Here is a 14,326-nt window from a genome sequence, read left to right on the forward strand (position 1 = left end):
GAAGAGGATGCTGTGTATTAAAATGTGTACTTGCCAATACATGCAAGTGCATCACGTATGGCAATCATAAATTTGTCAGTTTGGACACCAATATTCTATGCAAACAGAATGATGCCCCTCATCAGAAAAATACATAAACTTTTACTGTGCTACTCTGTACACCCATCTTTTCAATTCTTAAACCACATCAGTTACTCATATTCGTACCTGTTTATAAAATCATTTTTAACTTGTTCTCTAGGCCCGGATTACTATCAGTTTGAACAAAGTGATGTGCCTAAACTGTTAATTTGGCACTTCTCTTCACAGATGCTGTGTGAACTGCTATGAATTGAAATGTATTCAATATTTGCTGTTTTTGTTTTAGGACCATTGTGCAAAAGACAATTGATTTTGGTCACAGTCTGAAGATGCGGTAAATGTGGCAATTTATTACCGTTAAAAAGCTTTTGGATTACGTTCTATTGTCGCTACTTAGCTGCTGAATATAATAAAATTCAACTTGCCATTTTGTCTGATTTATAAATGTCAATCTGTGGAAGTCTATTTTGTGATTTGGTGATACTCCAGTAAATCAAATTTGATTGCAATAAATACAACTTACTGTAAAGTGGTTTGTTATAAAGGACAGTGCATCCATTATAAGGTGTTTGTAGTTCAATTGTATTTTGCGAAGAGTTCATTTAATGTACAAGGAGTCAAAAAAACTCCTTTCTTTCTTCTATATTCATATGATAAAACTCCAACTGGGATTTTTTTCTTATCTATCCTTCCTGATCTAAATTGCTCCTTACTTCCCTTTTAAATACAAAGGCGGTAGTATTCTGTACTATTGGCTTTATGATGTTAGAAATTCTAAATAGTTTAGCCATAGCAATTGTACACTACTTGTAAGATTCCAGTGGCAGAAAATCATAACTGAAGCTTTATGAAGGCCATAGTCTTAATATTTCCAGGAGAAAGTGAGGTCTGCAGATGCTGGAGATCAAAGTCGAGAGTGTGGTGCTGGAAAAACGCAGCAGGTCAGGCAGCATCCGAGGAGCAGGAGAATCAATGTTTTGGGCATAAACCCTTCCTCAGGAATTTATCAGTCCTGATGAAGGATTTATGCCCGCAACGTCAGTTCTCCTCCTCCTCAGATGCTGCCTGACCTGCTGTGCTTTTCCAGCACCACACTCTTGACTCTTAATATTTGCAGTTTAATTTATGAGTCATACTGATTCATTAGCAAACTAATGAATTGTAGAATGCCATTCTCAGTATTTCAGCAGTGAAGCACAATTCCAGATAAGTTTCTATGATAGCTAACGTACCCAATGATATTTGAATATCAAGGATCAACCATAACTAACTTTAAGAAGTATTCCTTGGATTTCACAAATAACATTACTAACTGAAAAACTTAGGCAAATATTAAAGAATATTATATATATATAAGTATTATTTTGTTTTCGAAGGTTCTAAATATCTTAAGCTTAAGAACCAAAACGGTAAGGGGCAACATAAGTAAATATATGTTCAATACTGTAAATGATTTTGTTTAAAACAAACTAAATCAACAATAAAAAAAATTCAAAACCTGAAAAAAAAGCAATTTTGCATCTATGATTATATACTGATGAGTATTAAGCAGGCAGATATTGTAACACCGTGGCATTTCTACGGTGGTAATGGATAATTAAAGCCTAGTGGGCGGCACGGTGGCACAGTGGTTAGCACGGCTGCCTCACAGCGCCAGAGACCCGGGTTCAGTTCCCGCCTCAGGCGACTGACTGTGTGGAGTTTGCACGTTCTCCCCGTGTCTGCGTGGGTTTCCTCCGGGTGCTCCGGTTTCCTCCCACAGTCCAAAAGATGTGCAGGTCAGGTGAATTGGCCATGCTAAGTTGCCCGTAGTGTTAGGTAAGGGGTAGATGTAGGGATATGGGTGGGTTACGCTTCGGCGGGGCAGTGTGGACTTGTTGGGCCGAAGGGCCTGTTTCCACACTGTTAGTTATCTAATCTAATCTATTTAGCCATTGACAGACTCGAAACAGATTAACAGAAGACTAAACACTCTCTTTAAAAAAACAGTAAAATACCTTCTGTGTGTATAGCGGAGATGTAGGTCCAGTTGTACCGCTTCACAATGTCAACCATGGCACGCGCTTGACGGGCATCAGATGACACCACTCTTACAAAATACTTAAACAATGTTTTATCGCTTAAATCCATGCTCGTGGCAGAGTATGCAATTTGAGGTATGTTGAAAAGTTGCAGTAGGTTCTGCACTTGAATGGCCACAGAGCTGGAACCAGGCCCGATAACGCCAACGATGGGCTTTTTGGCTCTGAACGGTACGGTAGTTCCGTCAACACAGCGCACTATTCCCTCCTCTTCCTCATTGGAGATAAGAGAGTCTCTTATAAACTCAATACTTTGTTCTAGAGCCACCGCGGAGTGCCAGCAAGAGTCCCTAATTTCACATCCTAATGTTATGTTTGGTAACAACATTTGGTCCGCATTGATGCGCTCAAGCGTGTGCAGCATGGCTTCAACTCTCTGAATGCCATATTGCTCCCTTATGGCGCCGCACTTCCTCTCGTGGACCTTGTCCGCGGGTGGCTGGTGGTGAACTGAGAATAAAGCCCCAATGATGATGTCCCCCGGCTGGTGAGCAACCACCCTTCGCTCGCCTGACTGGGCTGAGGCGCTGAAGTGAAAGTTCGTGAAAACATCTCCCGCTGTCACTAAAACCATGAGGCCCAGTAGGGAAATCATCTTATACAAGTGTTCTTAGAGTTCAGGAAAGCATTGCGACGAAAGGTTGAAACTAACTTAAAAGCAGGTGAGAAAATGTTCACCAATAAATATGGATAAATCAAGAATTTCCAAACGCCATCTTTGCAAACTTAGGTCATTTCTTGAGTGATTCCAGGGATGTCACGATCTCGAAACCTATTAAGAAAAGAAAATAAAATCAGAATTTCACTGAGACTTGACTGCCGCATGTTCTTTTAGAGTACTAACTAGCCATATGACGAAATAAATTTGGTATCTATCATGCCCAAAGAGACCTTCGAGCTTTGACAATAGTACGTGGGGTTACTGCTTCGAGTCCATTGCAGGATGATCAGTTCAGACTAAGTCATGTTGTTTTGCAGCATACTTCTGAGTAAATACATTGAAAATCCATCTATAGGCGGAATATGTATTTGCCAATTTTCTTTCCATAGGTAGATGAAATGGTGTTGAAAAAAATACGTATTATGTCACATGGAGCAACTTCACAGGAAAATCATTTCCATACTGAAACGTTATGTATTTCTTATACTGGTTCTGTCTGTCCACGAGACTAACAATAATTCAAGTCCATCACAAACTAAATAGAATGAACAAACCTGATCTCAAGTACAAGATTGGCTTTATGACAAGCCATTTGATTTGTTTGAGCCTTTGTTTACTATATTTTGATTGTTTTGTTTTCCTTGGTGCTGCAATAAAATAAACCAGTGATATTTATGTAGCTAGTGTAAGTTTTGCTCTGGGCACTTAAAATTTACATGGAGCAAAGTATTCAAATATATTCGGTTTTAGGACTTAATCCTGGTCTAAGGACTGCGTTATACATATATTATTAGTGGAACTCAGTATAATTCTGATCGCATCATATTTTGTCAACCAGTGTCATCCTTCATATACTAATATCTCCTTCAAAATTGAGGCTGGTCCCAAAAAAAATCATGCTTTGGTTTTACTTGAATGTTACATACGAAAGCGTTAAGAAATCACGAAAATGTATACCAGTAATACGTTGCACGTGTACGTTTCTTTGAACGAATTGCATAAATGTTGATCCCAATAAATGACTACCAAACGAGACAAGGTTCACTTACACTGATGAAAGGCTGACAGTACTATACAGCTGTTGTGGTGTCAATGAGTCTTTACACCCTTTGCATCGTCTCACAGGTGACGACAATGATCCATTGCCCATTCATTGCAATAGAAAACAGAGATTGCCTTTTACTCCATCATTCCATCTGATCTATTACTCTATAATGTCTCGGTAGTTTCATTTATACGTGCAGTCTCTGAAGATATCTTGCTGTTATTGCACAAAGACGCTATGCCCCTACGCTGATGTCTGAAGAGGCTTCAGGGTCCCTCATAATTTCTCTCTGACAAGAATATCTCAATAACCAGAGTGCCGTTTGTCAAACCATCAACCTAAAGCTTCCGAATCCAAGCCCAAATTGATCGTTTCCCCTGACAGTCGGATGAAAAGACTAAGAACTGCATTACATGGTCAGTCCATACCTGTTCATCCACTTACTTCTCGACAAATAACCTACCTGCTGCAATTCTCGAAATGTCGGTTTTCTTTCAGTGAACACCGAGTTGGAAATACTCGGGGTTAGATGCAATATTGGAACAAGCTGAATAGACATGAAAACGGATGAAGGGGACGGTGGGAAAGGGGTTGGGGGGCGGGGGGGAGGTCAAGAGTGACTATTCCTCGAAGCAGCTGGAAATATGGGGCCAAAGACTAGCAAATTACTACATTAACGTTCCCGTCATTTCTGATTAAACCGGTTTAATTCAACATGGCATCACTTGCACTGTACAAAACAGTTTAGTGTAAATAAAACTACAGAATTCCATATACGTGTGACTTCTCATAAATAAGGACTGGTCGCTATAAAATACACTGCAGTTTATATTTACCCAAAGGTTTGGAGTCCTGGCAGCCCAATCCGCCTGTGATGGCATCTCCTACTGTCTAGCTGTAGCGATAACTAAGGATGGGTAAATACATTCTGGCCGTCGTTTTCCCTGCGGCTTGCTCCGGGAAGCTTTCTCTGTGTTAGCTGGCAGTAGTTGGCTTTTTTAAATTTAAAAAAAATCCCACGAGCTGCTTGGCGGTGTGACTGATCTTTGATGCATTTGACATTCAAAATCAGGTTAGAGACGGCGCAGACCGCTCAATCTTTGCAGACACGTACCTTCTGGAGCCTTTGAGATTCAAACCCGAACAGACCGCAAGTCAGCATCATGTCACGCTGCCGTTTAACTGTTCGCACCTTTTTCTCTATCTTTGCAATCCGATTCATTCTCAATGTCATTTTAACAAAAAAGGGCTTAAAATTTGTGTTCCTTCTCCGCGCCACGCACGATAGGTTTGGGAAACTGCAGGATGAGTCAATGAGATGAATAAACCAAATCTTAACGACAGGCTTTAAAAATGCATCTAAACATCTTGTTTGCTATTTAACAAATGAGATTGGTATTATGCATGCATGGAAAACAGCTTCTGACTGAATTAGATTTCCGTCTCACCGTAGATGAAAAGATGCGATTTCAATAAATCATTAAATGTTGTTCCCGTTTGTTTCTTTGTATTTTTCTTTTATTATGAAAATTATGCTAAATTAAACAAAAATGGTTTGAGAACTGTCCAATATTAAACTTCGGGCGCCATCTACCGATGATAATCTATATTTCAACATCTAACCAAGGTAACTTAAAGGGTACAAAGTTTAACAATAATAACATCTCACTCCAACTGACGGAGGGTACAGCTCCGTTTCGTTCGACAATGTCAATAGTGACTGTAAACAAGCCCGAAATAAACAACTTGTTCAATTAAGCTCCAAATGATAACAATATTAAAATGCGGAAGAAGTGCTATCATAACAACCGTCTAACCTCCGACCTAATGGCGACGATCACCAACACCAAGGTGCGAGGGTCATCCACAGACCATTTATTGTGCGACTTTAAAATAAAACATAGTAGGAATGTGAGAATCGTCTATTTTAGCTTTTTTTTAAATGTACCAATGTAATGAACTTGTAAAACTTTGCTCGAAACGCAAAACGCAAATACATGTTTGAATGGTGAGCATTCCGAAGTGTTATGGATGGAACGCAGTTTGTCCATGCCAATTTCATGTGGTTTGACCGATTTGCTGAAGTTTAGGCTAACCTTCTTTATCTACTTGAAAATGAAACCAATTTCCATTCTCTCAAAAAATATAATGGACTTCGAATCTCGACCGTACTATTTTCTACAGACATCTCACTTCGTTTGTGTATTCTCTTAACGCAGACCCAACTAACTTAATAGTTAATGTGAAGCTGTTGCCACTGTTAATATAAGTAACACGTTTCCTTTCTCACCCTTATCGTATATTTCCGAATATATTCGATTCAAGGCACTGAAGGATATCTTAAGCGCCAACATACATCCCCATGTATCGGGTTTTTATTCTGTAGAATTATTTCTATAATTGATTAAAACAACAATTTGAGATGTGAAGAAAATAACAATGACGTGAGGTACATCCGCTCGGACGCTGAGTCCATAGCAGAGAATTCTCAGCTATCCTCTTACACATTTTAGAAATTAAGGATTGCGTTAACGTTGAAAATAGTCAGAACATGTGTAACCTCACCCTGCCCCAAGGAATGCCTAAAACCAACGGAAATCAACTAATCCTTTGGAATTTTAAAGTGTGTATGTTAAAGTTCGGGGACGATATTTAAACAATCCTCTTATCAGGAACTAACTTGATCCGAATTAATACAAGAAAGTGAATATCATGCCGATTTTTTAACCGCATTGAGGATCTCCATGGAGTTGAAACAGCAGAGACGCACGTTGATTCTAATGTGAATTATTTGTTTGGGCATTTCAAGAGATTGATCTTGATTTGTAAGACGAAAGAATGATGCCACCCAAAGATTCTTATCTGTTTGCCTTTATAGATATTGAGTTTTTCCAATGTGCTGGAGATCTGAAATCTGAACGTGCTCTCTCTGACTTACAAAATAAATAATTTCTATTTGCTTATTCAAATACTTTCATTAAGTGATATCTTCCCTTGGGATCGATCATTTTATACTCCAGGAAATCAACATATCGTGATGTATAGAGTTAATTATCACGCGCTTACATTAGAAAACACATGATACCAATTTTGACTTACATAGCTGTGTTTCTTCGCCTTATTTCGAATATTAGGCAGCATATCTTGCCCCTCGAATATAGAACATTTGCTGAGTGGTACTTGCAAAATATACATCTTTACTGTTCATATTACGTGTAAACAAAACAAATGTATTTGCTGTCAATTTCTGGACTTAATATTTCGAGTTTTTGATATAATTAATAGCTAGCATAAGTATATTTCCTGGCGAATTTGTTAATTATTCACAACCTGTCAAAGTCAATGGTTGGGTGTCCTTCTCAGTAAACAAATACCATGCTACAAACGTACAGAAACAAAGCATGAAGACAAAGAAATCTTCTTTGCCCACTAAATGATCTGATTCTACATGTAAGTTATTTACTTGTTTTTAAATAGTTTTAAAAAACTAAATGCAAATGCTTAATTGTTGCTTAAATTTTGCTGTCAACTTTCCATTTAATTATTGGTCATTATTCTTGTAACCTGCTGTGTGGAAATGTAAGAATCAACAACCCTTACCCATCTCATTACACCAGGCAATTAAACCATAGCTGATGCTACAAAGTGCACAACACCCACACGGGAACACATAAGGAGTCTTTACTGACACACAAACATAGATAACAACAAGAGGTTGTATAATGCCTTCAATCTAATGAAATGCTCCAAAGCACTTCACAGGAGAGACATTAAGAACAGTCAACGTAAGCAGTTAATCAGATAGCTGACCATTATTTTGGTCACAGAGATAGGTCTCAAGGAGTGTTTTAAAGGATGAAAGGCCCAGAAAGGGGAAGGGGCCTTACGATCATGAAACTGAAGGCATAGCCACTAGTGGCAGACCAATTAATATTGCAAAGAGCAAAAGTCTAGAGCTGCAGTAACCCTATTCTGCAGGTACATTTCCATAGATTACAGAGAGAATGGAAGGGTGTTGGTGAGGTTGTAGATGGTATTGCAAACAAGAGTGGGAACTTTCAAAATCTCAGAAGCTGATGCTCACCAGCAAATACAGGATAGATGGATGGACAGAACTTCATATTGGATACAGATGAAAGATCTTTAAATGAGTTCAAGTAGATAAAGATATGGAAGTTGGGAGGTCAGCCATGGGAGCATTGAAATAGTTTGGTGTTAACAAAAACATGGAGCCAGTTTTATTTGAGGGAGATTTGAAGATGCATAATGCCATAGATATGGAAGTAGAATGTCTTTTGGACAAAATAGGTATGTGATTGAAAGCTAAACACCAAGGCTGGATACCAAGATTGTACAGATTCTGGCTCAACCTCAAATCAATGGAGAAAATGGGATTGAGTTTTTGACTGGGGAATGCATACTTTTGGAATGAGAACCAGAGACAGTGGCTTTGGTCTTCGCAATATTTAGTGGGAGAAAATGATTGCTCGCCCAGGGTGAATATGGAACAAACAAATCAAAGACAGATTGAGTGTTGAGATGTGATGGTGACAGAAATTTTGAGGTCAATGTAAACATGGAATCTAATGAAGCAACGGATTTATTCTTGGCATACTTTGGAATAGCAGAAGCATGAGTAGGAAGAGAAGCCATTGCAGATCTTCCCAGGATGTGACTGGATGCATAAGAATGGAACTTGGTGAGAGCAGTCTCAACACGCTGAATGATGGAAGAGTGCCAGGTACCTGCAGTAAGATGATGTGCTTGAACACTTCATGCAGGTCAAGATAGGCGTCAAAAGAGTAACTAAGCATGGTCACAGTCACTCAGGGTGCCATGTGAATTTGATAAGTGTCCTTTCAGTCCTTTAAGAGGATGGAAACCTGATTGAAGGCTATGGAATTCAGTCAGAGATGAGCACAAATTAAGAGGCTACATGTTAAATGGTTATATATATAAGATACACATGTTTTACATACAGGAAGAATATTCGAACCAAAAAGGGCTATACCAAAAGGCACATGAGCAATGGCAGGCAATGTCTCTCTCTCTGAGGTGCTTGAGCAGACATTAAACCAACACACCCAAACACGGAGATATTAGCATACAGATTGAAGCAGAGAGGTGGAGATTCAGTCGCTTCATAGACAGAGAAATTGTAATCCAGTCAGGTGTGCACACACAGAGGCCAAAAGTAAAGATAGTTACATGCACAGAATAGTAGCGCGCCCAAGACTTGTGAGCAATGAAAGCGGCAATATAGAGACAGAGCTACTCACAAATACGCATTCAAACATTTTCGGTTTAAACCGTAAAATTTACAACGATGCTCGAAAGAAATAGTAGAGACTTGCTGTACATGAGTAAGTACCGGAACTCAGCAGAAAATGCGGGAAACACCCCGCCACTTAGACAGCGTCCGTGCAGGAAGGCGGTAAAATTATGATTTCGAATAACTGCCCCCACACATGCTGCCCGACCTGCTGAGTGTTTTCACCATTATCTGTGACTTTTACTTTTAGCCTGTGGAATCTCATCTGAATAATGAAAGAAATTGAGATTAGAAACAATAGCAGCAGCTCGAGTACATGATGGTGACACTGATGTGGTGTTGTGTCCTTATTGCTAATATAAGCTGAGTGCTCACTCATCATTAGCTGTGGGAAGGGGAGGTAGCTATTGCAGAATGAGTCTGCACTAAAGTAGGAGCGTTAGGAACTCTGATTCTAACGCCAGGTCACTAGAGTTGCTTTGGTGTAAATTGTAGGAACGTGGAGAGGACAATATTCTTTACGATATTGAAATAAAAGTGTTCATATCTGTAGACGATAGTCGCTTACGATAACTAACACATCAGTTGTCATTGATAGTTTTGCGCTCAATTGAAATTGAATTCCATTGTGTGTTTTTCCTTTGGACTATAAACATACTGGAGCCACTGTAACAACCGCTCTGAACGAGCAGAAAGAGCGGGTATGCAAGGACAAGCCCAGGTCACTATACAATGGCTGCAATTCCGATTTATCCAGACTTCGCAATTCCTTGCGTTCGTCGTAGAAATATTTGTTAAAATATTATCTTTCCACACCAGGGTGAATGACACCTGCTCCCAAAACTGGAAGCAGCCGGAAGCTGTGTAGGGGACTATTCGTGCGCGTTTCTCTCTCGTTGCGGCTTGACAGTAAAATTCTGTCAATGTCCATTCTTGTGGGCTGCTACTGCTGACCAAAGGTATGCGCTTTAGACTGGAACCTTGCAAAGGGAAGTCTGACTGGCTCCCAGGCACTATGTTGGCGCATTGATTACAGTAACAGATTTCGGATTTGATCTTGGAACTCCATGATGCATTTCATTTTCTCAAGCTTTGAAATAAACAAAAAACGCATGACTCCGTTTGCTAAAAATATTTTTTTTAAAAAAGACACAATAAACAAATCAAAGACGAGCAAAAGCTTGAAAGAACATACCGGTTTCCTTAAGGTGATCCCTTCAAATAAGTCTGGCTGATCCAGCAGATTGTGTGAAGATTGCAAGCTCTCGAATTAGGACTATTCAATCTTCACCATGGCAACCTTGTGTTCAATTTGCTCCATTTATAGCGAATGTAACTGTGACTTATAGCGAACACGTTATTGCAATCAACTAACCAGATTCGTTTGATGTTAGAAAAACACCACTGTGAGGGATTCCAACATGTTGAAGATTGTGGATCTCCCTTTGGTTGATGTTGCCTTTGACTGAATGAGGAGAGAGTTTAAAGTGCTGCTGCCTAGGTTTGCAGATTGCATGGAGAGGATTGCGTGTGCCAAATAAGAAAGGGATTGAATATTTGGGGTTGTCTGTGTGAAACGGAATGGATTAGGAGAGAGTTGAATACTACGAGAAAGGCTCGGCAGATTTCTATAGGGTAAACGTTGGGTGTGTTCTGGTGTTATGGCCACATAACGAGAACGTCAAACAAAACACACAAAGCAGAAATAGTAATTGCTTATGTTTGTTAAATAGATTGTAAACCGGGAGCGGAAGGAAAGCAATTTATCGATGGAAGAGTACAGTCCTCCCGCATATTGCACAAAGGAAGTTCGTTACATAATAATGAACGACAACTGCAAACATGTCATCATAATTTATACTCTGAACCGATGTGTGTGGCGGAACTATTTCTGGAGAAATACGCTCTGTAAACATGTGCGTGCTCAGAAACGTTGACAGCACCACAGAAGTATCTGCATAGAAGAACTCCATTCAGCCTATTGCGTTTCTATTCATTCTCCTAAATGTGTTCAAATCAATCTGCTCAGAGATGTAATGACTCACCTCTGGAGTGGGACTTGATCTTCTGCTTCAGAGGTAGGGACACTACCATTGCACCACGAGGGCCGTGTTGATTCTTCTTGGAAATCCGAAACTAAAATATTTCTACTTCAAATATTCAGCAGATGTTCCATTAAAATTCTGATCCCTACTGGAGCCAATCCCTGTAACAGAACATTCCATACTTCCAGTTTTTCTCCTCAGTGATATGTTTAAATAGACAAGGGAAATTACATTTCCCAACGAACACGGCTAAACTCTTCGGAGGTTTAAAAAGGCCTAGCTTTCTCCTTAGCCTCCTGTGTTCTGGTGAAAGGGATCTCAGTACCTGAAGACTTGCCTTGATGAACATAGAAATAGAAAATGCAAATGCTTATCAGTGCAAGAATAATAAGTGGATGTATTGTGTAGTATATCAGATTATATATTGCTGTGCAAATTTGTATAGAAACTAAAAGCACTAAACTTGGTTGAATACCTTGTTTTACGTCCCCAGATTATCACTTCACATCCCATTGGACAGTTGTCCAATGGCTCCTCCATGCAACTAATCTTCTTACTTATTCAAGAAATCCTATACATTTTAAAAACTTATCTAACTTAGCAAATGACCCCATGACTCACTCTTCCCTAGTGATCTGAGTACTCTACTGAGCAAACTCTGCCTACTCTTGGCCAAGCCCAGCTACCCCCTGACCTGATGAGTCTTCACTGACCAGGCTTAGTCCCCACCATGCTACTAATCCCCTTTTGATTAGTCCCAGCTGCCCCCCTCTGACTGACTCCATACCCTGACCCTTCAAATTACCTCATAGCATGTATCATTCACTCATCAATTCACTAACCAATATGCAGAATAGACATTTAAAAACTAACCTGAGGTACTCTACCGTCTCCTTATTCTGCTCTGCTTAAATTAAGCTTCCAGCAGGTGCTGCAAAATGTCCACATTTTTCTGAAAACTGAGATCAGAAGAAATTAATAATGGCATCAGGGGTTGGGAGAATCTTCATTAGCGTGTACCAGTCGGCTTTGTGTGGTTGTGTCTGAGGTCAGCAGTTAACCCAAGGGAGAAGAGCAGAAGAATAGGAGTCTTGGGACTTGAGGGGTGAATAATTTGCAAGGAGAAACGTGTATGTTTTTAAGTAATAGGGTCTAGGAAGGAGTGCAGGAAGGAGTGGCAGAGGAAAGAGCTGGGTGTCTGAGGAATGATAGTTGCGGTGGTGGGGGGAGGGGGAGTTCAGTCAAGGTAAGAAAGAAAATGAGAGCCCTAAAAAGGATGGCATCCATCTGTGAGTCTATCTCAGGCTGTTGGCTGGCAGATTTCTGACAAGCCTTTGACATCAGCAAAAGCATTTCAGTTATCCCTACAGACAGTGGCTTCAGACAACATCTTTTACAATGCATAGAATGGAGGGTCACCTGAGCCTGCAAGTTCAACTCTGTTGTAGAGTGCACAGAACAACACTAGACACTAACATGAACATTCAATGAAGAGTGACCAAAAAAAAAGAAACACATCATTATCTCATCTGCAATAAATGAAATGTCCTTTACTCCCCATAACTATCAATGCATACCAGGCATGCCAGCACATGTAGCTGTCTCACTAAACTAATAGTGAGAAATTGAAATGACATAAAGATGAATAAAGCAAAACCAATTAAATATTTACAAGTGAAATTTAAATTTGAAACATCCTCTCTGCCTTTATACTTCTAATATGTCGTGTGTTAATGATGTTCTGTCCAGGAGGTTCTTTAATAACCTGCCTACAGCTACTGCATTATCAGTTTATGGTGGGTCCACTCCTGAAAAAGCTTCTGCTATTGCATGATCATACCTGTCTCCCATTCATTCTGCTAGCATATTTTAGTTGTAATCATGTCAGAATCAACAAAAAGCAAGAGAGCAGTAATGAGAGTCAAACAACACAAAGAACGGTGGTTGCTGGATATCCAAGATGAAAGAAAAAGAAATTACTCAAAAACCTCAGCAGGACTGACAGCATCTGTGGAGAGGAAGCAGAGTTAACATTTTGGGTCCAGTGACTCTTCTTCAGACTCTTTCATAGCTAGGAAAGGTTGGCGAAATACTGAAGATGGGGAGGGGTGGTGTAAGGACTAAATGATGGGTAGAGATGGAGCCTAGAGAGAGAGAGAGACAAAACAGCAATTTGACAGTCAAAGGTATAGGTAATGGTCAGCCTGGGAAAATAATTGCTGTTAATGGGGACCTTCTTCATCTTTCTGCTTTCTCTCAACCAATGCCGTCAGATCTACTGAAAGCAGAATAGTGCCCACTTCATGTTCCACCATTGGGAATGGCACACTGAAGTTAGAATTCTGCCCTTAGAGTCTCCTTTTTGTAAATTTATAGGCCTCTGTTATTATCCCCAAGCATATATTGATTGCACCTCCCGCTCACTAAAATGATCTGAATCTTCCTCAGATTTATGTTAATTAAACAAACTGTTTACTCTGACAGTTTTGAGTTAAAGGAACACATACTTCAGAAGTTCATCATAACACATCTGAACAGGTTGATTAAAAATATCTATCAAACTTGGTGATGGCATAGTTGCATTGTCACTGCTCTAGTAATCCAGAAACTGGTCAAATCATGTCATGGCAATTATAGAGTTTGAATTTTGTTTTAAAATCTGGAATTAGAAGTTGAATGATGACCATGAACCTATTATCAATTTTCATGAAAATAAATCTAGTTCACTAGTGTCATTCAGGGAAGGAAATCTGCAGTCCTTAGCTGATCTGGCTTACATATGAGTCCAGATCCACAGCAATGTGGTTGACTCATAACTGCCCTCTGAAATAGCCTAGCAAGCCATTCAGTTGTATCAAATTGTTAAAATTCCCCAAAAGAATGAAATTGGATGGGCCACCTGGCATGAAGCTAGGGCACCAGAAATAATAGTAGCAAACTCAGTCTGTCAACACTGTAAAGTACTTGTCAACAGCTATGGGCTCATACCAAAATTTAGAGACCTGTCTCAAGGACTAGTCAGGCCACAGCCTGCTAGAGAGATTATCATGGAATTGTACTTCGCAGATAATGTCCCATGATACAATAGACCCAGCAGAAGTGGCAGCACAGTAGTATGCAGTTGGAAGGGAAATTGCCCTT

General features: G+C 39.7%; 1 protein-coding gene across 9 annotated transcripts in view; it reads right to left on the minus strand.

The window, feature by feature from the left end:
- Positions 1 to 11,278, minus strand: part of grm5b (glutamate receptor, metabotropic 5b) — a 573,540-nt gene extending 562,262 nt beyond the window's left edge. Inside the window, exons 1-2 of one of the 9 annotated variants that reach the window (XM_072577762.1) lie at positions 11,186 to 11,278; positions 2,079 to 2,934 (exon numbers count right to left, since the gene is read on the minus strand). In XM_072577762.1, coding sequence (XP_072433863.1) covers positions 2,079 to 2,757 — 679 coding nt within the window. In that variant the 5' untranslated portion in view covers positions 2,758 to 2,934; positions 11,186 to 11,278. The other 8 variants (XM_072577758.1, XM_072577763.1, XM_072577760.1 and 5 more) reach the window with 8 other exon arrangements.
- Positions 11,279 to 14,326: the final 3,048 nt, after the last annotated feature.

The sequence above is a fragment of the Chiloscyllium punctatum genome, chromosome 9 (assembly GCF_047496795.1).
Source record: "Chiloscyllium punctatum isolate Juve2018m chromosome 9, sChiPun1.3, whole genome shotgun sequence".
Taxonomy (NCBI): Eukaryota; Metazoa; Chordata; class Chondrichthyes; order Orectolobiformes; family Hemiscylliidae; genus Chiloscyllium; species Chiloscyllium punctatum.